The sequence below is a fragment of the Danio aesculapii genome, chromosome 10 (assembly GCF_903798145.1).
Source record: "Danio aesculapii chromosome 10, fDanAes4.1, whole genome shotgun sequence".
NCBI classification, from domain to species: domain Eukaryota; kingdom Metazoa; phylum Chordata; class Actinopteri; order Cypriniformes; family Danionidae; genus Danio; species Danio aesculapii.
Genome location: NC_079444.1, coordinates 16,453,315 through 16,481,031, shown reverse-complemented (window position 1 = coordinate 16,481,031; position 27,717 = coordinate 16,453,315). Strand labels below are relative to the sequence as shown.

Sequence of the window (27,717 nt, the reverse complement as noted above, 5' to 3'; positions counted from 1 at the left end):
AGCAGCTGCTCAGGATATGGCCTGGTCCAGGATTATGGAAACCTCTGGAATAAAAATAACATAAACATAAGCGCAGATGCCATTAAAATTATAATGTCTTTTGGGAAGTGTTCCTGGCACTGGTTGCCCTAAATAATGCAGACTAACAATCTTTTAGAGGATTAGGATTTCAAAAGCATTTGTGTTTTATGTGTATGCTACTGCAAAGAGATGTGTCTTTAATCGAGTTTTAAACTGACAGAGTGTGTCTGCTTCCCGAACTGTGAAGACTGTTCCAGAGTTCAGGTGCCAGATATGAGAAATATCTACCGCCTACAGTTGATTTTGATATTCTGGGAATAATCAATTGTCCAGAATTAACTGAGCGTAGTGGACATGAGGGGCTATAATACACCAGGAGCTCCCTCAAAAACTGGGGAGCTAGGCCGTTTAGGGCTTTGTAGATAGTGAATAAAATTTTATTATGCCCATTATTGCATTTATAATGCTTTTCAAATGTTTGAAATCATTGCAGTTTCAAGCAAGGATCTTTAAATTGCTAAAAAAGAAAAGTGAAGTACTTGACAAAAAAATGTAGTAACATTAATTTGTAATGTTTTTAAACATATTGTTGTTGGTGATTTTCAGTATTACAGTGTATTTCATATTCTGTTGGCCCAAATTTTCAAGACTCTAGTTCAAAACATACATCTGACTTTTGTGGGCAGTTGAACTTTTCCTACAGTTTTTTCCGTAGCTTTGGTGCATTTTGGTATGCTTTTGGTAGAGTTAATGCATTTCTCAAAATAATTAGTCATTTGTGCACATCATAGTAGCAGTTTCTCATTCCTTCCAACAAATTGCAAATGCTTTTGGACATGCATCAATCACTTTCATGCAACTCTCTGCTGTTTTATAACTATCATTTGCTTATGTCATGTCAGTCAAAATTAACTAAACTTGTGAATGCTGAATAGTCATTCCATATAAAACTAATAGTCCTCATTTCATTTCTTGAGTCATTACATACAAAAATGTTGAACTAGTTGTCAAAATCTGTCAAGCAAATCTTATACAAAATTTTATTTTATTTTTTCCTGAAAATGTCTTCTAAATTGAACAATTTCATGAATGATTTACAGATCTATGTATGTTCAGTTCCAATATGTACTGCAATATTGTTTACAGTTGTGCACAGCTCTACCCAAGGGAAGTTTATGTTTGTTGTAAATAAGGGTGTATTTATTCTTTTGCACAATTTTGTGAATAAATTGGAATTGCAAAAATGTGAAACATACATATTCAGTTTCTTGTACTCAGATACCTCACTAAATGCAGTGATGTCTAGCTTTACTGTAGTTTTCAAATAGCTGTGCAAATAGTATATAGTGCTGTCTTGAGCATTTTCAGGAAGTGTCACCCAAATCTGATATTTTGCATTGGAAAAAATGTGCAGAGTAAACTGTCATAATGAAAAGATGACAAAGCCGTTTGACTATCTTGTTCATAAACAATGGAGTCAGGACTTTTCATCTTGATGACACTGACACTTTCATTGACATAAAAACTTGCTTTTCAGGAATGAGCTATCCATTTTGAGCTAGTGACATGCTTTTGCAGGTTACCTAGGTTTTGCAGTTTGTACTAATTGTTTTGAGAAATGTATTAACTGTTGTGCAAATGTAAATAGTGTTGTGAGAAATGAACCAAAGCCACTGATAGATAGATAGATAGATAGATAGATAGATAGATAGATAGATAGATAGATAGATAGATAGATAGATAGATAGATAGATAGATAGATAGATAGATAGATAGATAGATAGATAGATAGATAGATAGATAGATAGATAGATAGATAGATAGATAGATAGATAGATAGATAGATAGATAGATAGATAGATAGATAGATAGATAGATAGATAGATAGATAGATAGATAGATAGATAGATAGATAGATAGATAGATAGATAGATAGATAGATAGATAGATAGATAGATAGATAGATAGATAGATAGATAGATAGATAGATAGATAGATAGATAGATAGATAGATAGATAGATAGATAGATAGATAGATAGATAGATAGATAGATAGATAGATAGATAGATAGATAGATAGATAGATAGATAGATAGATAGATAGATAGATAGATAGATAGATAGATAGATAGATAGATAGATAGATAGATAGATAGATAGATAGATAGATAGATAGATAGATAGATAGATAGATAGATAGATAGATAGATAGATAGATAGATAGATAGATAGATAGATAGATAGATAGATAGATAGATAGATAGATAGATAGATAGATAGATAGATAGATAGATAGATAGATAGATAGATAGATAGATAGATAGATAGATAGATAGATAGATAGATAGATAGATAGATAGATAGATAGATAGATAGATAGATAGATAGATAGATAGATAGATAGATAGATAGATAGATAGATAGATAGATAGATAGATAGATAGATAGATAGATAGATAGATAGATAGATAGATAGATAGATAGATAGATAGATAGATAGATAGATAGATAGATAGATAGATAGATAGATAGATAGATAGATAGATAGATAGATAGATACCAACTCAAAGAGACATTTTTGAGCCTGAAAGACTCTTTTGTATGTTTGCAGTAATGTGACTGTAATCACATGCCTCTAAACTCGAGGATGCATTAACTTTCTACCATGATAGATAACTTCACCATCACGATAATTCTGGCACACTGATATGAGGGTATTTGGTGAATAATGTTAACATTCTTTCAGTTCTCTGCACTGAGGCTTATAATGTGATAATGTCTGATCGATCTCACCACACATATATGTGACAATCACAATCAGTTATAAGATTATTTGATGTTTGACGTACACTTATAAAGCACAGGATTTGTGGCCAGTGAGATTCCAGAGTGGACTGGGATTCCTAGACTTGTAGTCTCTTTGTACTATATCTCATGGGTTTTATGTGGTTTCTGCTTATGTTTGTTTGCTGCTCTCCTCATTGAAGGACTGAAACCTGACCTTACTCTCTCTTGTTTTCGCTGTAGCCCACTGTGCTGAGAAATGTGTGCATGGCCGATGCGTGGCCCCCAACACCTGTCAGTGTGAGCCAGGCTGGGGAGGGGCCGACTGCTCCAGCGGTAAGTTCTGCAGCTGTGCCTGTCTATCTCTTTCTCTCTCACAAACACTCTCTTTTTTGTCTCTTGTATAATTACTCTAAACTCCATTTTTAGTGTCTTAAAACGTGAATCTAATCGAGTGACAAAAGCCATTAAGAATTCAGTCTGAGCTTTGAAAAAAAAAACACTGTAATTACTCTGTTGATTTATCAAAAACAGCAAGTGCAATCACAATTTCAATAATCCGTTTTCACACATTTTTTTTTTTGGTCTCATAGCAAATAGAATAAACTTAGTAATAGATCATTTCACAGCCAATTAAGTTGATTCAAATCACCTGTACCACATTACTTTGGACTGTGTGGAAAACCGGAGCACACAGAGGAAACCTATGTGAACACAAGAAGCACACGCAAACTCCACATAGAAATGCCGAGACTGGAACCGGGGACCTTCATGCTGTGAGGTGATGATTTACTAATTAGAGTAGTCATTTAAAGGGCACCTATGGTGAAAAATCTACTTTACAAGCTGTTTGGACAGAAATGTGTGTAAGTATAGTGTATAAACTGTCATATTGGGGTGAAATAAACACACCCAGTCCTTTTTTTTAAATTTAACAACATAAAAACGTGTGCAAAGCTTAGAGCGCTGTCTCTCTCTGTGTGTGTGTGTGTCTGCGCTATGTGTGTGTGTGTATGTCTGCGCTATGTGTGTGCATGTGTGTCTACGCTATGTGTGTGTGTATGCGCTATGTGTGTGTGTCCATGCACTATGTGTGCATGAACTTTGTAATGACATTGTGTGTGACTCATTCTTGCAACTCCACAAAAAATGCATCAAATACTGATTGTTAAAGTTCTTACTGTAGTATTTCTTACAAACATGACGTGAGATCTGCTTCCTGAGGCAGCCGAGGGCGGTGATTGCTGACAGGCACGTGGGAACGGTGGGCGGGGAGGACTAGCCTTAAAGGCCCAATACAAAAAAACAGCAAAAACTTTTTTCCAGATATAATATAGACACTTCAAACAGCTATAATAAATAATCTGTTGGGTGTTTTGAGCTGAAACTTTACAGACACTATCTTGGGACACAAAATACTTATATTAAATATGAAAAAAGGGGTAACCTATGTGCCCTTTAATAATTTTCTATGTTTGTTATATCTGATATGTGTATTTTGTATTTGCGTTTGTTTTTCTTTATACATCTTTTTTTAAATGTGTTGCAGAATCAAAATTGGAATACATGTTTGTTTTGAAAAAAGCAAACAAACAATAAAAATCATTATCAACACATTAAATAATGTTTGTTGTAATGTCTGAAATGAAATACAAGTTATAGTATTATTGGAAATCACTACTTTATATTTTTTATTTGCGTTTTCCATACTGTCCCAACATTTTCTGATTTGGGGTTGTACATAACAATACTAATGAGATCAGATGGCACACTAGGTTTTTGCTTCATATCAGACACGTGTGTGTGGGGGTATGTGAAAAAAATAGTATTTTTAAAACATGGCTAAACAAATCTTATTATAAAATATTATTTAATAAACCTCACCAAGTAATTCTGATGTATTATTGTGCCATGTTGTAAGAAATGAACTGTACACATAAAAATATAGATGAAATATTAACTTGACAAAGGCCAATAAAAATATAAAAGATAAAGTACAAAGAAAGACATGATGGTAAAGAAAGACAAACTGCCAAAGAATGTTTGTCCTAATGATCACTAATGGCCAGAAACATTTGTAACATCAAAAGTATGTACAGTTGAAGTCAGAATTATTAGCCCCCTTGTATATTTTTTCCTCAATTTCTGTTTAACAAAGAGAAGATATTTTCAACACATTTCTAAACATAATAGTTTTAATAACTCATTTCTAATAACTGATTTATTTTATCTTTGCCATGATGACAGCTTAAAGTGACATTTAAAGGCAAGTTATTGTATAACGATGGTTGGTTCTGTAGACTATGAAAAAATATAAAGCTTAAAGGGGCTAATAATTTTGACCTTAAAATGGTTTTTAAAAAATTAAAGACGGCTTTTATTCTAGCCAAAAGAAAACAAATAAAACTTTCTCCTGAAGAAAAAATATTATCGGACATACTGTGAAAATTTCCTTGCTTTGTTAAACATCATTTGTGAAATATTTAAAAAAGAAAAAAAATTCAAAAGGGGCTAATAATAGTGACTTCAACTGTATGTATCAGAAAGATAAAAAAATGATGTGTATCTGAATAACAGGGTCATAGATAAATCAGCAAAATAGACATGATGCACAGAACAAAATTAGCTTAAAAAAAAGATAACGATATGGGCAGACAGACTATCAGGAGTCTTGAGTTTCAACTCTTATTGTTTGGTTCGGGTCTTTGCATGCCTCAGGCCCTAAACCCACTTGGCTGGTCGTGATTAGTTGACCATAGCAAATCTAAATTCTGGTTTTATTACAGTGGTACATTAACAAGGATTGGCAGTATGGTTGCAGTCAGCTGTGATATGACTTTAATTCCCTCTGAAGACTCATTGTATCTGGCCTTTCCGGGCCACAAGATGCCAACAAAACACCCTGCAATGAATTGAGGCTGAGAGAATAAAGGTCTTTCTTGAACCGCAAAGAGCAAAACAAAGTGAAAGGAATGATTGGCCAGAAAGACAGGAAATGACCTCAGGGCTCAGCTCATGTGATGTCAGATCTAGGCCAGGGCAGCACAATATCACAACATACTCAAATTTTACTTGCCACAAATCCTTTATTCACAAGTAAAAAGTGCTTTTTGTTTTTTACTTTTTAGGCCATCTTTATTAATCTTTTTTCTTAAACGTAAACGACCCATTTGCTTCCCGCTATTTTTAGCTGTCCAAAAATGCCCCCGATACTACTTGACATAGTGAACCGATTAAAAAAAACCTTGCACATTTGGTAAGTGAAGCTTAAATCCAACAGTATTTGCTAATGTACTGACTGTTGTGGCATGTTTAGTTTACACATTTAATTAATTTTTTCCCTTTGAGTAAATAAAAAAGCCATACATAATCAAAATCCTTCAAGTCTGCTTGTTCAACTGGGTCATGTAAAGCACCGATATACTGTATATATACAGTTGAAGTCAGAATTTTTAGCCCCCCTGTTTATTTTTTCCCCCAATTTCTATTTAACGGAGAGATTTTTTCAACACATTTCTAGACATAAAAGTTTTAATAACTCATCTCTAATAACAGATTTATTTTATCTTTGCCATGATGACAGTAAATAAAATTTTACTAGATATTTCTCATGACACTTCTATACAGCTTAAAGTGACATTTAAAGGCTTAACTAGGTTAATTAGGTTGACGGCGGGTAAGGGTAATTAGGCAAGTTATTGTATAATGATGGTTTGTTCTGTAGACAATCGGAAAAAAATATAGCTTAAAGGGGCTAATAATTTTGACCTTAAATTTTTTCTTTAAAAATTAAAAACTGCTTTTATTCTAGCCGAAATAAAACAAATAAGACTTTCTTCAGAAGAAAAAAATATTATCAGACATACTGTGAAAATGTCCTTGCTCTGTTAAACATCATTTGGGAAATATTTAAAAAAGAAAAAAAGATCAAAGGGGGCTAATAATCCTGACTTCAACTGTATATGTTAGTCCAATCCTATCTACTCTGAGATTAACTATGTATGTACAGTGCTCATCATATTTAAGTACACCCCTCACAAATCTATCTTTTAAATTCATATTTTAATAGGAACAACATTGTATTTGTGTATATACATTAGATTTCATCAGAACTGAAGCCAAATCTGAAGCTTATCTAACAAAATAACTAGCACACCCAAATTTATTAAAAAAAAAGGTTTAGAAAAATACTGAATACAAATTAAAAAAAAAAATTGAATTTTTTTGCAATATTTTGTTTTAATTAAATTGTATTATCTTTCAATTTCTAAATATGTTTGGTAACTAAAATATTATTTTAAGAAATATATATGTTTAATAAATCTGTTTTTGTAAATTCACCAAAATACATTGCCTATATTCACTGAGAAATGGATAAAAATCTTCATTTTCAAAATGAGCTGTACTCAATTATGCTGAGCACTGTAAATAATGATTTACAATGCATATACATTTACTTACATTTGCATGTACTGAAACGTACAATATTGATGTATTAACAGCATCTAAACATACCGTATCGATAATAATAATTTATGAGCAACTTTACAGACTTAATCCTTATGAAATTAATCCTTATGAAAACTGAAACTGCATTTTTGAATTCATTGTTGTAATATCAGTGGAATTATCTTTACAATAACAATTGTTTAATGGAGTTTATTAATTTACTTATCTGTTAAACTATAAAAAATACATTCTTTTCTGGTTCATTTGTGATTGATTTTTGGTTTAATAACTTTTTTTTGGACACTTACCATCCCCAATTTTTTTTCATTGCCTCAGGTCAAAGTTGTGCAACAATAGTACAGAATCACAGAGAAACATGTTTAAGTGCTGTTTTTTTTTCAGCAAGGTACATCACACGGTAGATGGTTAATGTGAAAATATTACACTTCCTTCTGTTCTAAGTTCCAAGTATTTTAACTGCAAAACGGTTATGTTTAAGTTGGGCAGTGTTAAAATATCTTAAAACATAAATACATTTTTCATAGTATTATAAAGGCAGTTTATTCTGCTATATCTACACCTGATAAATAAGGGACTAAGTTGAAGGAAAATTAATGAATAAAGGAATGTATAGTAAAAAAGTTTATCTACAAAAGAATTGTTATGATTTCAAATATTTGTAAATATTTCACTTTTTTAAACTATAATATATAATAATGTTTATCTTTTAAATGTTTCAGTGTGTCATTCTAAAAGTGCAAAACGTGTTTGTAGATGTAAATGTTTTTTTTACTGATACAGCACCTTCAACAATGTGTTGAGGCTGAAACCTTACTTAGAGACAACAATTTTTTTTTTTTGAATCACAGTCATATTCAATCTCAAGCTTTAGAATGATCGAAAAAGTCAGAGTATAGTGAGATTTGCAAAAGCCAGAAGTGGGAAAGTTATTCTTTGAAAACAGTTGTTCAGCCGTTTCTCTGAGCATTAATACACAGCTGTGGGATTATGAACTTCCATGCTCCATATTTTCCTAATGCTGTTGGTGGAGCAAGAGGGTCACTGAACTACAGACGAAAGTGCCTCATTGCTGACAGGGTGAAAGTGAGATGTGGTGGCTGTTGTATTTTAGTGATTAAAAATGGAACTGAAAGTGTAAGATTTGATTTGAGCTGTTTATAATTGGCTACATTCAGGATGAGATGTGCTTGCTTCTGCTTTTTTTTCTGCAAAATCTATTTTTTTCTTCAGTGTTACAGAATTTATGTTTAGTGTTGCAAGCCAACTGATCAACTGACAGATTATTGAAACATTTTTCCTTCATTCTTCAATAAATTATTGCTGTTGGTCACACTGTATATCTGTCTGTCTGTCTGTCTGTTTTACAAACATGTTTAGCCAATGAAAGGTATTAATAAGAGTGATCATATAATGGTCATATCTCCGCCGAACAAAAGTTACAGCAGAGCAGCCGAACGTCTGGTAAAAGTAAATAAATATGATGTTGTTTGAATGGGAATAGTATTATAAAAATATTATATATATATATATATATATATATATATATATATATATATATATATATATATATATATATATATATATAAAAAGGCTTATATTTGACATATACTGTATAAAGGCTATATATAACATATAAAAATTTGACACATTTGAGACTATCAGCTGTAGAAAAAAGAAAGTGCTCAAAGAAAGTTAGTCAGTAGACCCTTAACACAAGACTGTTATGATGCATTTAATGGTCATCAGCATAATTAAATCCTTGAAAGTTTTTAATATTTAGATTAAAAAAAAACATATGAACATTTATATGTATTTATGAATGTACTATATTATTTTTGTATCAAATTACAAAACACGAATTAATGCTTGTGCAAGGCTTTTGAAATGCAGGGTTTATGGGCAGGAGAGTAAATTTGACATTGTTTTCAGTTCTTTTCCTTTTTCTGAAAGTCTTTATAATGCTATCGTAATTTTTTTAATTATTTCAACAAATAGGATTGTAATTTTGTCTGTTTGATGTACTCTCCCATTCTCTGCAGTCAAAGTTTACCCAACTATGATGATTTCTGCTACAGAGACACCTGGAAAATGTGAAATGGGTAGCCTTCACTTAAATAGCCTGTGCATGCAATTTCATCTTTTATAAAAGGAGAAGCTCTATATAGCTACAACAAACTTTGTAACCACTCCAAATGAGCATTTTACTACCTACCTACCTGATAAGCTGGAATATTCCACAATCTGAAATATTGTTTATTCTATTTATATGTATCTGCAGTATGTAAAATTTTTTACAAAGATCAGATTTTTAGGCCAAGTGGATTTTATATTGTCATTTATTAATATTGTCAGTCCTGTGCTCTATTTTATCCCTGTTTGGAGATTTTCACCATTTTAAATACACATAAGGCGGCAAGGTGGCTCAGTGGTTAGCACTGTTGCCTCACAGAAAGTAGGTTGCTGGTTCGAGTCCCAACAGGGCCAGATGGCATTTCTGTGTGGAATTTGCATGTTTTCCCCATGGTCGCATGGGTTTCCTCCAGGTGCTCCGGTTTCCCCCAAAGACATGCTGTATAGGTGAATTGGAGAAAGTGAAGTGAAGTGAATAAGTGTGTGTGTGACTGAGGGGGTTTCCCAGTGCTGGGTTGCCAAAGTACTTGGTGGGTCATTCCGCTGTGGCAAGTGAAGTGGGAGGACAAGGATGTGTCAAAGACTTTACAGATGCTGGAAAAAAACGCAAAGGGGGGTGGGGGGAGTATGGGTTTGAAGCAGAATAGTCGGCAATCCAGGGGGTGTTAAAGATTGTACCAAATAGCTGAGGAACGGGGGAAGGGGTGAAATTCTGGGAGTTTTCTGGGAGAAATGACAAAATGGGAGATGGGTCTGAAAGATGGGAGACTCCCGGGAAAAACGGGAGTGTTGTGGCAGGTTTGTATAAACGGTTAAAACCTGCTTCAGACATGACAACTATGCTCATCGTGCTGTGTGTATAATTACCATTGGAAACTCATGGTACAGCACTGACTAATCACTATGGTGCACAAACTTTTGTCATAGAAGTGAAAATCAGCTTTGTGTTTTTGTGCAGCGTGTGACCAGAATCACTGGGGCCCACACTGCAGTAGCCGGTGTCAGTGTAAGAACGAGGCGCTGTGTAACCCCATCACTGGAGCGTGCATATGTGCACCCGGGTACCGTGGCTGGCGATGTGAAGACCTCTGTGACCATACCACTTATGGCAACAACTGCCAACAGAAATGTCTGTGCCAGAATAATGCTACATGCCACCACATCACAGGCGAATGCATGTGCAGTCCAGGATACACAGGAGCATTGTAAGTTTACCTGCATTTTTTGCACACAATAGAAGATGGTGCTGGAAATACCGTGACCATGGGTATAAATCCCAGGGCATGCATGAACTAAAAAGTATATCTTTAATATAAGCTGGTAAATGCATAAAAGTAAATGCTATGGTGTCTCTGTGCAGCTGTGAAGACTTGTGCCCTCCGGGTAAACATGGACAGCAATGTGAGGAGCGTTGTCCCTGTCAGAACGGTGGTGTATGTCATCATGTGACTGGAGAATGTTCCTGTCCTGCTGGTTGGATGGTATGCCTGGCTGTTACAGTTCTGAATGTGGCTCTTTTGTGAATATTTAAGCTGAAATTTATGTGATATAGTTTCATCATGTTTGCCACTAGTATTGTATTCATTATAAAATGTCTTTGCATTGAAGGAAACACTCCATTATCCATTATGTCAGTGTATTGATGTTACTTTCAGGGAATGGTGTGTGGACAACCCTGTCCGATGGGACGCTTTGGTAAGAATTGCTCACAGGAGTGTCAGTGTCATAATGGAGGAATCTGTTCGCCATCCACGGGACAGTGTGTGTGCAGTTCAGGATACACAGGAGAGAGGTCAGTACAAGATGTAGCCCTAATGCAAATGTTGAACAGAATGAAATAAACTACAAAAATAGTTAAGCTGCTCAAAAGTCAAAAAAAGAAATAAAAAAAGGTTTTTGCTGAGCAGCACAGGGGTTGCTGGTTCGAGTCAAGCATGGGCCAGTTGGAAGTTCTGTGTGGAGTTTGCATGTTCACCCCATGCTCATGTGGGTTTCCTCTGGTTGCTCCGGTTTCCCCGACAGTTCAAAGGCATGCAGAATAGGCATTGGTGGAAAGAGTACTAAAAAATCATACTCAAGTAAAAGTACCATTACTTGCCCAAAAATGTAGTGCAAGTTGTGTAAAAGTATCTGTTGTAAATATTACTTGAAGTATGAGTAAAAAGTAGTCCTTTTAAAAGTACTCAAGAGTATTGAGTATTACACTGTAAAAAGCGGATTCGTTTACATGTAATTTGTGGATGAATGTGTAAACGCAACATTTTATAGTTATTATTTAGTTATTATTTAAGGCCATTTCAGCCATAATATAGTTAAACCACCAACCTGATCTATGTTGATCCTGGAACAACATTATCATTCAATCATTCAATCATTCATTCATTCATTCATTCATTCATTTTCTACTGCTTTTCCGGGGCCGGGTCGCGGGAGCAGCAGTCTTAGGAGAGAACCCTAGACTTCCCTCTCCCCAGACATGTCCTCCAGCTCCTCCGGGTGGATCCTGAGTCTTTCCCAGGCCAGCCGAAAGACACAGTCCCTCCAGCGTGTCCTGGGCCTTCTCCGAGGCCTCCCCCCGTTGGGACATGCCTAGAACACCTCCCTAGGTAGGCGTCCAGGAGGTGTCCGAAACAGATGCCCGAGCCACCTCAGCTGACTTCTCTCGATGTAGAGGAGCATCAGCTCTACTCCGAGCTCCTCCCGGGTGACAGAGCTCCTCTCCCTATCCATAAGGATCCTGGCACCCTGTGAAGGAAACTCATTTCGGCTGCTTGTATCCAAGATCTTGTCCTTTCAGTCATGATCAAAAGCTCATGACCATAGGTGAGAGTAGGAACGTAGATTGACCAGTAAATCGAGAGCTTTGCCTTTCGGCTCAGCTTCTTCTTTACCACAACGGACCGGTACATCGACCGCGTTAATGCTGCCGCTGCTCCAATCCGCCTGTCAATCTCACGTTCCATCCTTCCCTCACTCGAGAACAAAACCCCAAGATACTTGAACTCCTCCACCTGGGGTAAGGACTTTCCTCCAACCTAGAGATGGCAAACCACCTTTTTCAGGTGGAGCACCTTGGCCTCGAATTTGGAGGTGCTGATTCTCATCCCAGCCACGTTACACTCGGCAGCAAACCGCCCCAGTACATGCTGAAGTTCCATATTCGATGAAGCCACCAGAACAACTTCGTCTGCATGGTTATACAAATAAAGGTGAATTGAATTGAATTGAATTGAATTGAATTGAATTTAATTGAATAACAAAGATGAAATCCTGTGGTCCCCGAACCCTGAATTGGTGACCAAGGGCAGCCCTGCCGGAGTCCAACATGCACTAGAAACAAGTCTGACTTATTGCTGGCAATGCGAACCAGACTCCTACATTGTTCATACAATGACGAGACACCCCTTAACAGAGTGCCTCTGACCCCATACTCCCCGAGTACCCTCCATAGAATGCCACGAGGGACACGGTCGAATGCCTTCTCCAAGTTCACAAAACACATGTGGACAGGTTGGGCATACTCCCATGAAACCTCGAGCACCCTGGTGAGGGTATAAAGCTGGTCCACTGTTCCACGGCCTGGATGAAAACCGCATTGTTCCTCCTGGATCCTAGGTTCAACCATCAGCCAGATCCTCCTATCCAGTACCCTGGCATAGACTTTCCCCAGGAGTGTGATCCCTCTATAGTTGGAGCACACCCTCCAGTCCCCCTTCTTAAAAATGGGAACCACCACCCCAGTTGCCCAGTCCAGAGGTATTGTCCCCATCCTCCATGTGATATTGTAGAGACTTGTCAGCCAAGACAGCCCCACAACATCCAGAGACCTAAGATACACAGGGTGAATCTTATCCACCCCCGCTGCTTTGCCACTGTGGAGCTTGCAAACTACCTCAGTGACCTCAGCTTAGGTGATGGGTGAGTCCACCCCTGCATCACCATTCTTCACTTATCGACCGCCCGAGGAAACCCCACACCCCCCTCTTCCCTTACCGATTGCCTCAGGAAAATCCCCCGCCTCCCCCAGCTCTTCACTTACCGGTTGCCCAACCCCTACCCCCGCTACCCCAATTTTCCCTAGAGAAAATGCTGTCCCAGTCTGCGCCTGCCGTCTGACCACATCCCCAGTCTCTATTTCAGAGGTCACTGTAAAAAATGCAGGGTTCCACACAATTCATTCATGTTGTCCAAACATAAATCAATTAAGTTACCGCATTAATGCTGCCGCTGCTCCAATCCGCCTGTCAATCTCACGTTCCATCTTTCCCTCACTCGAGAACAAAACCCCTAGATGCCTGAACTCCTCCACCTGGGGTAAGGACTTTTCTCCAACCGGGAGATGGCAAACCACCTTTTTCAGGTGGAGCACCTTGGCCTCGAACTTGGAGGTGCTGATTCTCATCCCAGCCACGTCACACTCGGCAGCAAACCGCCCCAGTACATGCTGAAGATCCATGTTCGATAAAGCCAACAGAACAACATTGTCTGCATGGTTTGGGATCGGTAGAGCTACGCATCGTTGGATTTGCTCTTCAGTGTTTGGACTCTCAGTAGTGATTTTTAAACCACACTGAACTGAGCTAAACTGAACTGAACTTAAACACTACAAACTGAACTACACTGTTCCAATTTACTATGACCTTTTATGTGAAGCTGCTTTGACACAATCTACATTGTAAAAGCGCTACACAAATAAAGGTGAATTGAATTGAATTGAATTGAATTAAATAACAGAGATGAAATCCTGTGGTCCCCGAACCGGACCGCCTTCAGGCCAAGGCTGCACTTTAAAATTCTGTCCATAAAAATTATGAACAGAATTGGTGACCAAGGGCAGCCCTGCCGGAGTCCAACATGCACTAGAAACAAGTCTGACTTATTGCTGGCAATGCGAACCAGACTCCTACTTTGTTCATACAGGGACGAGACACCCCTTAACAGAGCGCCTCTGACCCCATACTCCCCGAGTACCCTCCACAGAATGCCATGAGGGACACGGTCGAATGCCTTCTCCAAGTCCACAAAACACATGTGGACAGGTTGGGCATACTCCCATGAAACCTCGAGCACCCTGGTGAGGGTATAAAGCTGGTCCACTGTACCATGGCCTGGACAAAAATCACATTGTTCCTCCTGGATCCTAGGTTCAACCATCAGCCGGATCCTCCTATCCAGTACCCTGGCATAGACTTTCCCCGGGAGTGTGATCCCTCTATAGTTGGAGCACACCCTCCAGTCCCCCTTCTTAAAAATGGAAACCACCACCCCAGTTGCCCAGTCCAGAGGTACTGTCCCCATCCTCCATGCGATATTGTAGAGACAGCCCCACAACATCTAGAGACCTAAGATACACAGGGTGAATCTCCACTGCGGAGCTTGCAAAATACCTCAGTGACCTCAGCTTAGGTGATGGGTGAGTCCACCCCTGCATCCCCATTCTTCACTTATCGACCGCCCAAGGAAACCCCCCACCCCCCTCTTTCCTTACCGATTGCCTCAGGAAAACCCCCCGCCTCCCCCAGCTCTTCACTTACCGGTTGCCTAACCCCTACCCCTGCTACCCCAATTTTCCCTAGAGAAAATGCTGTCCCAGTCCACGCCTGCCGTCTGACCACATCCCCAGTCTCTATTTCAGAGGTCACTGTAAAAAATGCAGGGTTCCACACAATTCATTCATGTTGTCCAAACACAAATCGATTAAGTTAATAAGTTGTCCCAATGAAATCTCAAGAATTGTGTTGTTTCAGCTCATTTTAAATGAGTTGTTTGAACAATATTTTTTTTTTTTTTTGAGAGAAGCTGAATGAGCCACCAACTATTCCAGCATATGTTTTATACAGCGGATGCCCTTCCAGCTTCAACCCAGTGCTGGGAAACACCCATAAACACACATTCACACAAACTCATACACTACGGCCAGTTTAGTTCAATTCAATTCAATTCACCTATAGTGCATGTCTTTGGACTGTGGGGGAAAACAGAGCACCCAGAGAAAACCCACTTAAACAGAGGGAGAACATGCAAACTCCACACTGAAATGCCAGCTGACCTAGCCGGGACTCAAACCAGCGACCTTCTTGCTGTGAGGCAACAATAAATAATTAGTAAAGCATAAAAAATATAGAAATAAAGAAAAGATAAATAAATACAAGGGTTACATTATACAATCGATGCATTATATAAATAAATAAAGTAGAAGAAATTTGTCGCTAGACATGGTTTCAATGGTTTCAGTTTTGGTCTTATTAAATAGTGCTGTTGCACAAGTCATTATTCTAAGGAGGCTGTTAATCCAGTTTGTTTTTGCACACTAATACTTGTGCATTGTAAACCGGTTCTGTATTACTGTCACTTCTGCAGATGTTAAACCTGTGAACAACATTCTCTTTTGTAGTAAATTTGCTCAAAATATATATCTGTAGTATATATAAAAAATATAGTATTAACAGTTAAAGTCAGAATTGTTAGCCCCCCTTGGAATTTTTCTTTCTTTTTTAGCTATTTTCCAAATGATGTTTAACAGAGCAAGGAAATTTTCACAGTATGTCTGATAATATTTTTTTCTTCTGGAGAAAGTCTTATTTATTTTATTTCAGATAGAATAGTTAGAATAGGTCAAAATTATTAGCCCCTTTAAGCTTAAATTTTTTCAATAGTCTACAGAACAAACCATAGTTATGTAATAACTTGCCTAATTACCCTAAACTGCGTAGTTAACATAATTGACCCAGTTAAGCCTTTAAATGTTACTTTAAGCTGAGTACAACTGTCTTGAAAAATATCTAGTCAAATATTATTTACTAACATCATGGCAAAGAAAAAATAAATCAGTTATTAGAAATTAGTTATTAAATCTATTATGTTTAGAAATGTGTTGAAAATATCTTCTCTCCGTTAAACAGAAATTGGGGAAAAAATAAACAGGGGGGCTAATAATTCAGGGGGGCTAATAATTCTGACTTCAACTGGATATCTGACGTTTCTTACTTGAATTGATCTACCTGAAAGATGTAAAACAGCCATAAACAATAGGTCGACCTAAAGTTTTGTAGTTTATGATTAGCCTTTTCTTTTAATTGTAAAACAGAATGTCTAAAGTTTATACTGGACTAGGTTTGCTGTGGTATAGAATTTGTGGGTGAGAGAGGGTGTTTATGCTGTAAGATTATATTATAATGCCATTATTCATCAGACTATTTATCATAGTGAACAAACATCACACAGGATACCTTAGAAACATTAGAAATACAGAAGTGTGTGCTGATTCCCATTATGCTCTATAGTCATTGTCACTGGCATTGTCAGAATGGCATTTAATCATATGCATGCAGATAAATCAATGCAGCAGTTGGTCCTTGTTTCTCATCCAGCAGCAGCATAATGTGTAATTACAGTATGAGTGAGCATGCAGCATGTATTTAAACTGCAGAAATAGAAATGCAAGTGCATTTTTATGACTTAATAAGTGCCTTGGCTTCACCAGACGTCACTGTTACCTCCGGTTTACCCTGATTTCACCACACCCTACCGGCTGCAGAATAATCGCTTAACAGCCGCAGGGAGGAGCGCGCTTATGTATGTGTGTGTTTAAGTGGTTGAGTTTCGAAGAGACTGCCAGGATCTGCATACGAGAGGTTATTAGGGGGATACTGATAAGTCTCTAAATCTCTAAATCAGCATCTCTCTCATGCACTGATCTGGATTGAGGTTGTTTTCTGATTGTTGAACACATCAGCTACTACAAGTGAAGATAAGCATGACCTTGTAACATGTTGAATTTCTTCTATCACTAAATTCTGATCCTCAGGGACTGATAGAAGCTTCATTATGAGCTCAGACAGCACAACACAAAGCAGATGTTACATTCTTTAGATAGTTTTTATGGTGCTTATGTAATGAATAACCCCTGTAATCACATTTTACAAGTGAAACTCAAATGTAATTGCAAGGGAATTAAAAATGTTCTTTATTCTTTTTTTTAATTTTATTTATTATATATGGAGCTTTAAATTAATTGATTTCATAGTTTAGAAAAATCTTTTGAAACTTTCCTGTTCACAAATTTAATTCACTCTGCATCTGTGAGCACTCTGGGAGTAACTCAGAGGTTTGTGATAAATGGTTGTAAAGATTTGTAATCACTGAATGGAGATATGTGACATCAGTGGTGTTGAGTGAGGTTTCCCTGAAATATCACAGCCTGCAGTACAATCAGTTATCGGTCACACTTTACAATAAGGTTCATTAGTTAATGTTAATTAATGCATTTACTAACATGAACAAACAATGAACAATACATTTACTACAGTATTTGTTCATGTTAGTTAACGTTAGTTAATGAAAATACAGTTGTTCATTGTTAGTTCATGTTAACTCACGGTGCATTAACTAATGTTAACAAGCATGGACTTGGATTTTAATAATGCATTAGTAAATGTTCAATAATGATTAATAAATGCTGTGCAAGTGTTGTTCATGATTAGTTCATGTTAGTAATTGCATTAACTAATGAACCTTATTGTAAAGTGTTACCCGGTTATCTCATACTCTTTTATGTGTGCATGTGCCATAGCATTTCCTTCAGCTATCAATTAATGCTCCCATTGCTTGCTACTTACAAAAAAACATTGAACTTGATGCATTGAGACTATGAAAGAACAATAAGAAATGATTCAACTTCAAAAACAAAGTTAAAAATTGCATAAAATTTCAGGGTTCATATGCAAAAAGTGCCATCAGAAATTTGCGTCTAAAATTTGCATTTCATGAGAGATTTCTGTGTTCAGGTTAAGTAATTTCACTTTAATGACAATGGTATAGGTTTAGGTTCTTTAAATTTACTGTAAACTGAAAAAAAAAAAACACTTGAACTCTTAATTTACTTTTACGCATTACAGTTTTTCTCAGTCGGTACATTTCTCAGATCAGAATTGAAATGTGTGAAACAGAAGTCCATTTCTCAAAATATTGTGTACAAATAGCAAAACACCACGGATTACCTGCAAAACACAGTCTGTTTCTCAGAATCCTTAGTTCATCTCTCAAAACTAAATTTCTGTGGCAATGAACATGGAATTGCCACCAGAATGACAAGTTCTTGTGTCCTTGTCATTGTGTGTATGGATAAAAAGGTCAAATTACTTAGTCATCTTGTCAATATAACAAATACTCTGGAGGGTTGTTCTGAGGAAACTACAGCTAATTTTATGTATTTATTTATTTTGCTGTTTGTTATTTTGCTAATTTGTTGACGGTTTATTGTGATAGAGAAAGGAAAAGACAGCACTGCATAGCACAAAGAAGAAAAAACAACAACAACAACAACAAAAAAATGTGAACATAGGACAATCTCCTTTCAGATGCACCTTCAAAGTTCAAATTCACCTGTGAGAAATATACAGTGTTTCTCAATTGCTTTGGCACATTTTTCAAAACAGACTTAGCATTCTCTAAACTGCCAGTGCAAATCTCAAAACTATTTACTGGAACTTCAGAACTTTATTGCACGTGTGCAAAATGGAGTTACTCACCCAAAACCTTTTATTCATGTTTCAAAACCTAGTTGTCATGTCAGTAATTTGGCCAAGGCCAAGTGTTTTTGTCATCATGTCTTACCAAACTTGATTGATAAATAGATAACGCAAATTGTATTGCAACTAAAGGTCATTTACCACTTTAGCAGACAATTCAATCAATGTCAATATGAGATATTTATGGTGAAAATGTGCATATACAAATGTTCGATAATTAAATAAACAGTTTTGAGTTTGATGGCTTACACAATATAAAACGATTGAGAAGTTGTGAAGAGTTTGACAGTTTAAAGTTTTTCTCAGTCACTTTGGTGCATTTCTCACAACACTATTTACAGTTGCAGAACAGTTAATGCATTTATCAAAACAATTAGTCATTTGTGCACATCATTGTAGCAGTTTCTCATTCCTTCCAACAAATTGCAAATGCTTTTGGACATGCATCAATAACTTTTACACATTTGCTTATGTCATGTCAGTCAAAACTAACTAAACTTGTGAATGTACTAATTTCGTAACTTGAGTCATTACATACAAAAATGTTGAACTAGTTTTATAAACTAATTTTATAAACAATTAAAAAAGTGTAGTATATAGGGCTGTCTTGAGCATTTTCCAAAAGTGTAATCAATTTCTGACTTTTTTGCATTGGAAATAATGTAGAGAGTACACTGTCATAATGAAAGCATGACAAAGCCGTTTGACTATCTTGTTCATAAACAGGCAGGACTCTTCATCTTGATGATGCTGACATTTTCATTGACATGAGTACTTGCTTTTGAAGAATGAGCTATCCATTTTGAGCAAGTGGCATGCTTTTGCAGGTTATCAACTAGGTTTTGCTGTTTGTACTAATTGTTTTGAGAAATGCATTAACTGCATTAAATGAGAATATGCAATTACTTTTGGTTCAAACTAGACATTTGTACTTACTATTTGCACGCACGCGCCAAAGCATTAGCAATTTGACTACATAAATAAGAAATGGCACTCTGAATTGAACAATAAGCCAATTGTTCAGAGATCTAAACTTATTGTTTTGAAAGATAAAATTCGAGAATCGAGAATTGAGCCAAAGCAACTGAGAAAAACTAACAATTGTAGACAGATTCACAAAAGAGTACAATGGAAATGTATAGGAAAATACATTATGACTGCTTCATTCATTCATCTTCTTTTCAGCTTAGTCGCTTTATTAATCTGGGGTTGCCACAGCAGAATGAACCGCCAACTTATCCAGCACATTTTACACAGTGGATGCCCTTCCAGCCACAACCCATCACTGGGAAACACCCACACACTTTCATTCACACACAAACACCATGGACACTATTTAGCTTACCCAATTCACCTATACCGCATGTATTTGGACATGTGGGAGAAACCAGAGCACCCGGAGGAAACTTACGCGAACATGGGGAGAACGTGCAAACTCCACACAGAGATGCCAACTGACCCATTCGAGGCTCGAACCAGTGACCTTCTTGCTGTGAGGCGTCAGCACTACCTACTGCGCCATCGCGTCATTATGTCGTTATGACAACTTGTTCAGCCATTTGGCATGTTGCCATGACCAAGTGATTAAATGTTGTGGGGGGTAAGACTATTCATCAGAGACAAAAATAATCAATTTTGATCAACATGACATAAGCAATTGATAACGTGGGAAACATCAGAGAATTGCACGTACTCATTTACATGGGTGTACAAAAGCATTTGCAACTTGTTCAAAAGAATGAGAACTGCTTTTTTGATGTGCACAAGTGACACAATGATATGGAGATTGAACAGGTAATTTTGTGAATTTCAATTCTGATCTGAGAAATGTACCAGTGTAACAGACACTTTTATCCAAAAGTGAGGATTAAAGAAGCACAGCAAATCATCAATTATTATTATTATTATTATTATTATTATTATTATTATTAATATTTCTTTCTCTGAGGATACGAGAATACTATCTGAGCATGTTATTAAGGTGCTATTTATTATCCATATTTGTCACTGATCTTCAACTTCACAACATTCTTTGCTGGTTTCCAGCAGTTAGCTCTCTGCAGCTCTCACATGGTTGCCCACTGAGCTAAGCAGGGCTGCACCTGGTCAGTACCTGAATGGGAGACCACATGGGAAAGCTAGGTTGCTGCTGGATGTGGTGGTAGTGAGGCTAGCAGGGGGTGCTCAACCTGTGGTCTGTGTGGGTCCTAATACCTCAGTATAATGAAGGGGACTCTATACTACTCAATGAATGTTGTCTTTTGGATGAGACGTTAAACTGAGGTCTCGACTCTCTGTGGTCGTGAAAAATCCCAGGATGTCCTTTAAAAAAGAGTAGGGGTTTAACCCCGGCATCCTGGCCTAAATATGCCAACTGTCCTCTGTTCATCATGGCCTCCTAACCATCCCCATATCATAATTGGCTTCATCACTCTGTCTCCTCTTCACCAATCATCTGGTGTGTGGTGTGCGGTCTGGTGCAATATGGCTGCCGTCGCGTCATCTAGGTGAATGCTGCACACTGGTGGTGGATGAGGAGATCCCCTCATTGTGTAAAGTGCTTTGAGTGTCTAGAAAAGCACTACATAAATGTAAGGAATTATTATTATTATTATTATTATTACTATTGGTCTGGTGCATGTTTTTACAAAGAAAAAAATTATTCTGAGAGCTTTATTTAATTCAGGTTTAAAAATAATGTTGTGGTACGAAATTAAGAATTTTAGGGTTTAAAAAGGTGCACATTTCTGGATTTTAAAAATATAAAAGCATGATAGCACATATGTTGTTATGTTTCTATTTGTTAAAATGCATCATATAACATATAACACATCATATTCTTATCATCATATAACAACATCATTTTAGAAGTTATACTAGATTAATTTAAGTTGAAAACACTTGTTCATTTAATTAGATTCAATTTCAGTTATGTTAACAGTAAGCAAACACCTTATTAAAATCAGAGGCTTGGATAATCAACTTGTTGTGATTGACATATGTTGACAGGTGCCAAGACCAGTGCCAGGTTGGAACATATGGTATTGGCTGCAGCCAGACGTGTCGCTGTGTAAATGGAGCTCAGTGCTATCATGTGAGTGGAGCATGTTTGTGCGAGCAGGGATACACAGGAGAAAGCTGTGAGGAGCGCATCTGTCCAGATGGTCAATATGGCCTTAAGTGTGACAGGAAGTGCCCATGTAACACCAACAACACACGCAGGTGAGACAAACACTGCAAAAATGTTTTCATCTTTTCAGTAATTACATGGCACAGGTCGGAATTTGTTGTTCAATGACAGGAATCTTTAAGTTTGTGCTCTATTTAGTGACTTTGATTGTTGGGCAAGTTTAGTATTAACAAAATAAAACAAACCCATGCCTTTGAAATCCAGAGTTTGATTCAGAGTATATTGGTGTCTTTCAATTGGAAGGCTGCTTCCTTTGAGGCTTGTTGCATAAGAATAAGAATAAGACTTAATTTAATGCAATAATTAATTTCAACAATGCAAACTCAATTCATCTTTATTTCTATAGCACTTTTACAAAGTTGATTGTGTCAAAGCAGCTTAACATAGAAGTTTTAGTAAATTGAAACTGTGTCAGTCCAGTTTTCACAGTTGAAGTTCAGTTTAGTTCAGTTCAGTTTAGTTTAAGTTTCATTGCTGATATTCCAAACATGATCCATCGATGCGCAGATCCACAAGTCCTAAACCAAGCAAGCCAGTGGCAACAGTGGTGAGGAACAAAACTTTACCAATCAACAAAAATGAAGAGAAAAAACCTCAAGAGAAACCAGGCTCAGTTGGGTACGACCATTTCTCCTCTGACCAAACTTCTCCTCCGACCACCAGAGGCTGGAGAATGCTGCAGAACAAAACAAAGCTACATTTTGTTGCCTTTTTCATCTATAGAGACAATAAAGTTGAATCTAATCTAATCCAATCTAATAGTCAGTGACAACCATCTATAGTCGTCTAGTGCAATATGGGCAGTTTAGAATTGAGTGATTATTATAAAATTGAAGAAAACATAATGTTTAAATTTTTTTTGTTTCCATTACAAAAAGAAATTAGACAAGTTCTATTAAATATTTTTCGTTAAATGGTGCAAAGATGTGTTAAAAAAAACCCTCTTGATAGATTCTTCAAAAAAAGGCAACTGAAATGACACAAAATGATAAATCGTTGCTGTAAACTTTGACAGCAACTTTGAACATAATTCATATATCTGCAGAAGATTAAAAGAAAAAATTAATCTAATAAAAGAAATCATGAATTTACAACAAATGAAAGTTGGAAAAAAAAAGAAACACATTTTTAAACATAATAGTTTTAATAGCTAATTTGTAATAACTAATATAATTAGTCTTTGCCCTGATAACAGTACACAATATTTGGCTGGTTATTTAGGTTATTTTGCAAGATATTCAGCTTATAGTGCAATTTAGAGGCTTGGCTGGTTTACTTTTGTGGGCAAGTTAGGTTCATTAGATATATTTGACAACAATGGTTTGTTCTCTAGCCAATCGTAGCCAAAAACTGCTTTAATTCCAAACTGATAAAATTGAGACTTTGCGAGGGAAATATTTGAACGAAAAATTAGCAGGAGCGCTAATAATACTAAATCCAGCATAGCTGTGGCAGTGTCTCCAAAATACTTCAAGAAACCATTTTTAGCTGTTGAAAATCTTAGTGTTTTAGTACTTTTGTCCACCACTGTAAATATATATGGCTGTAAAATGGATTTTAAGCAATTAAAAAAACAACAACAACAACTTCAGTTTTAAAAAAGGATTGAGTGTCATGGAACCTTGTGATCATTATTTAGAGAAGACACCCCGTTAAATGGTATTTGTTGTAAAAATAGTTAATTATTAAAAAAAAATCTTAATAAATTTTTTTAACAGTAACTTGCAAGTCCAAACACTAATTAATTGATTTCCACATTCCCTTTAACCACATGTTTTACCTACAAATGACAAAAGATTTTTAGAAGAAAATGAAAATTGTTTAAAAATATAATACAGTTTAGTATGATCAAATATTCAGTTACATATTTTAGTAACTTCTGGTCTGAAAAGTATGTTGTTTTATTAATTAATGTCCATTGAACATTATTTTATGCATATTTGGGCATTTATCTAAGCTGTTTGAAACAATTGACATCATACAATTTGTTTTAACATTTAATTATTTAACTTATCATTTAAATTATATTGTATTTTATTGAATGTTTGTTATGCAAACAAATACATACAGTGCTCAACATATATAAGTACACCCCTCTCAAATCTTTAAAATTCATATTTTTAATAGGAAGCTAAGCAATATTATATTTGTTCATATGCATTAAATTAGTCAGTACTGAAGCCAAATCTGGAGCAAATCTAATAAAATAACTTACGACAATGGTCCAAAAACTAGTACACACAAATTTATATGTTATATAAAAATATTAAATACAAATTACATACAAAATACAAAATATTATTACAAATAAATATTCATTTTCAAAATGGGATGTACTCGATTTTGCTGAGCACTGTATATGCATTACATATTACATACAGTTAAAGGCTAAATTAATAGCCCTTCTGTATTTCCCAAATATATTGTATAAATACAAATGTAAGCTGGGATATTTTTTTAAAATGAACTGCTTACTTTGGAGCAAGACATACAGGGTTAGTAGTATTTGGTTAGACATATGTCATTGTTGATTGGGTACAGTTGTGCTTTGCACTCTCTTAAATACCTGCTCTGAAACACGTCAGCTGTGTAGCATGCTAAAGATAATTATGATGAAACACAAAAAAGGTGTGCTCAGTCAAGCTAAACCTCAAACTTACCTAGTTAGCCACCGAATCTGGTTTGCCAATGAAGACAACTGGGGTTAATGTGAGCATCTTGTTGTTGTCTTTGAAGTGGCTGTGTGTTTAGAAAGAGGAACACACACACACACACAGTTGCTCATTGTTTAGTTCAGACAGACGTGCACAGCTGACAAACCACATGTGTCACATGTGATGGCAGCTGCGGCATAGTAACTCGAAAAGTCTCTTTACAGCTGCTCTGTCCACAGGTAATGGACTCTTTTGTCTCATTATGTCTGACATTTCATAGTTTTTAACATCAACCTCTGTCAGTTGGGTTTATTGAGAGCTTGCAAGAATAACAAGTAATCTTTTTTCCTAAACATATGGAAATCAGTAGCTATATAACAATACGCTATTATATATATATATATATATATATATATATATATATATGTGTGTGTGTGTGTGTGTGTGTGCGTGCGTGCGTGCGTGCGTGCGTGCGTGCGTGCGTGTGTGTATTTTAGCAAAAGAAATTAAACACATCACTTCAGATCTTGTAAAGATTATTGCTGAGACTGAACCCAGTTGTAAACACTCTTAACAAAACTACAATTACACTGCTATCATGATCACGGCATGCATGTTTCAGCAACAAAAATAGAAAATTTGGAAAAAAATATACAAAACATAAATTTTTTAATTACATATTTATGATAATAATTCTGAAAATTAAAACAAATTAACTTCTCCGGATATGCATCTAAAATGTATTTTCTGTCAGAGTTTGGACAAAAAAAGATGACCATGAATTAAAAAAAAATAAAGCCATGGTATTGAGGTGGATATTTATTTACTTTCCCCACCAACAATCCTGGTGCCTAGACTTGATCCTGCAAGCTTTGGATCCCAAGTCCAACTCTCTTACCATTAGCCCACAGCTGTCCCCATGTTTTTATGTAACTTTAAAGAGGTATTTCTTAACACGCTTTTTAAAAACATGAATACTTCACTATATAACCCTTAGGTAAACCAGTGTACACATACAGTGGTCAAGTCAATAGAAGATAAATGCAGCACTTAGTTTTTTAAAAGATAAAAAAGAACCAATTCTGGCAATGCTTCTCAAATGATAAAAACATGTTTTGTAACTTGATTAATATAAGACTACAAATTTAGCTCACAGTCAAAAAATAGCATGAAGTGAAAAATGTTTCACCAATTCACAATTTAGGTTTTATTTATATGTGTTTAAGTATCAATTAAAAAATGATGACAACTGTCACGGATTGGCCAGGCTCTTCCACCAATTTCACACAGCGCCCATCATCACCTGAGTATTAATCACGCACAGCTGCACCTTATCACCTTGGCACTATATAAGCACACACCTCACTTCAGTCAGGGTCCGGTCTCGTTTATACGAAGTGGACTCATAGTGGATACTCTCCAAGTATTCGCTATCATTATCTTGCCATTTGAAAACTTACCTAATCTCTGTTTGTCTCCAGTCTGTCCAGTGTTCCCAGCGTCCAGTCAAAGGTGTGTGTGTCATCTGTCTGTCTTCCCCGCAAGTCATCTGGTGTGTGCATTCGGTCTTCCTCTTTGCCTATCATCCATCCTGATAAGGAGAAGGACAATAATATCATCCCAGACTCCATTCACATTCCCCTTGTTTTCCTTCAGTTGCTCCGCTGTTTCAATAAACCTTTATAACCATTTACTCACCCTGTTTGTCCGTCTGCTTCCCTAACAGAAGACCGGACCATTTACAGTTAACAGCATGAGCACTCCCGATCCCATTCAAGAGCTGGTGGACTCTTTGAAGAGAGTTTTGCTACCGTCAGCACCACTTCCCGATGCACCACCAGCACCGAGCACTTCTTCGTTGCCCACCAACTCATCCAGTCCCATGGCTCGACCAGCGCCCTACTCTGGCGGGGCGGAGGAGTGCAATGGATTTTTATCACAGTGTTCTCTAGTATTCACCATGCAACCTGCTTTATACCCCACAGATCGATCTAAAATTGCTTTCATTATATCGCTTCTCTCTGGATCTGCTCTCCGGTGGGCTGAGACCATTTGGCAACAAGCTGGGCCGGTAATTAATTCCATTCAAATTTTCACTGAACATTTCAAGGAGGTTTTTGGTCGCTCTGATGGAGAGGTAGCAGCTGGAGAACAACTCTATCATCTCAAACAAGGAACCATGTCCACACAAGACTATGCCCTCCGGTTCCGTACTCTGGCTGCTGCAAGCGGATGGAATGAGCGATCTCTCCTTACCACTTACCGGTTCGGATTAAAACCAAAACTTCGTCTACATCTAGCAGCCCTAGATGATACTATGGGTTTGGAGAAATTTATCCAACTTTCTCTTCCATGTGCGGATCGTTTGGAAGTCTACCAGTATGACCCAGATCCAGTACCTCAAGCACTCCTCCGCCCATCTGCGCCAGTAATCCCTCCAGAACCAGAACCCATGATCATTGAATCTGGTAGACTCACAGCCGCTGAGCGACAGAGGAGGCTGACCCGGGGTCTGTGTATATACTGTGGTGCAGGAGGACATGTCAGGCTGGACTGTCCACTCCGTCCCATACGCTCCTCGGTGAGTGTGTTCAGTTCGGACATTGAAAAGATGCATCCCCTCACTACCAATGTTCAGTTAACTACCCAATCTTTATCTGTTTCAGCCATTGCCCTTATCGACTCCGGGTCAGCTGGAAATTTCATCTCATATGCCCTCTGTCGCCAACTCCAGCTCCGCACCGAAGCCTCGACACAAATCTACCAGATTCAACCCATAACCAACCATATTCAACCACAGGCACGTATTCATCGTAAATGTGAATCCATCAATCTCCAAATCGGGCTGTTACATAAAGAGGAGATTCAATTCCTGGTTCTGGAGGGCGCCACCATGGATATCATCCTAGGGCGACCGTGGCTGGTGAAGCATGATCCT

General features: G+C 36.9%; 1 protein-coding gene and 1 long non-coding RNA gene across 2 annotated transcripts in view; one reads left to right on the top strand and one right to left on the bottom strand.

The window, feature by feature from the left end:
• LOC130235831 (uncharacterized) lies at positions 1 to 26,631 on the bottom strand. Its single transcript, XR_008838419.1, has 3 exons — positions 26,478 to 26,631; positions 26,240 to 26,370; positions 1 to 44 (listed from the first exon to the last, which is right to left on the bottom strand). It is a non-coding gene; the product is annotated as an uncharacterized LOC130235831 (long non-coding RNA).
• Positions 1 to 27,717, top strand: part of megf10 (multiple EGF-like-domains 10) — a 115,989-nt gene that overhangs the window by 32,187 nt on the left and 56,085 nt on the right. The window contains exons 5-9 of the mRNA XM_056466336.1: positions 3,049 to 3,141; positions 10,364 to 10,610; positions 10,766 to 10,886; positions 11,061 to 11,197; positions 21,945 to 22,157. Of these exons, the coding sequence (XP_056322311.1) occupies positions 3,049 to 3,141; positions 10,364 to 10,610; positions 10,766 to 10,886; positions 11,061 to 11,197; positions 21,945 to 22,157 (811 nt within the window). The remainder of the gene's footprint in view (positions 1 to 3,048; positions 3,142 to 10,363; positions 10,611 to 10,765; positions 10,887 to 11,060; positions 11,198 to 21,944; positions 22,158 to 27,717) is intronic.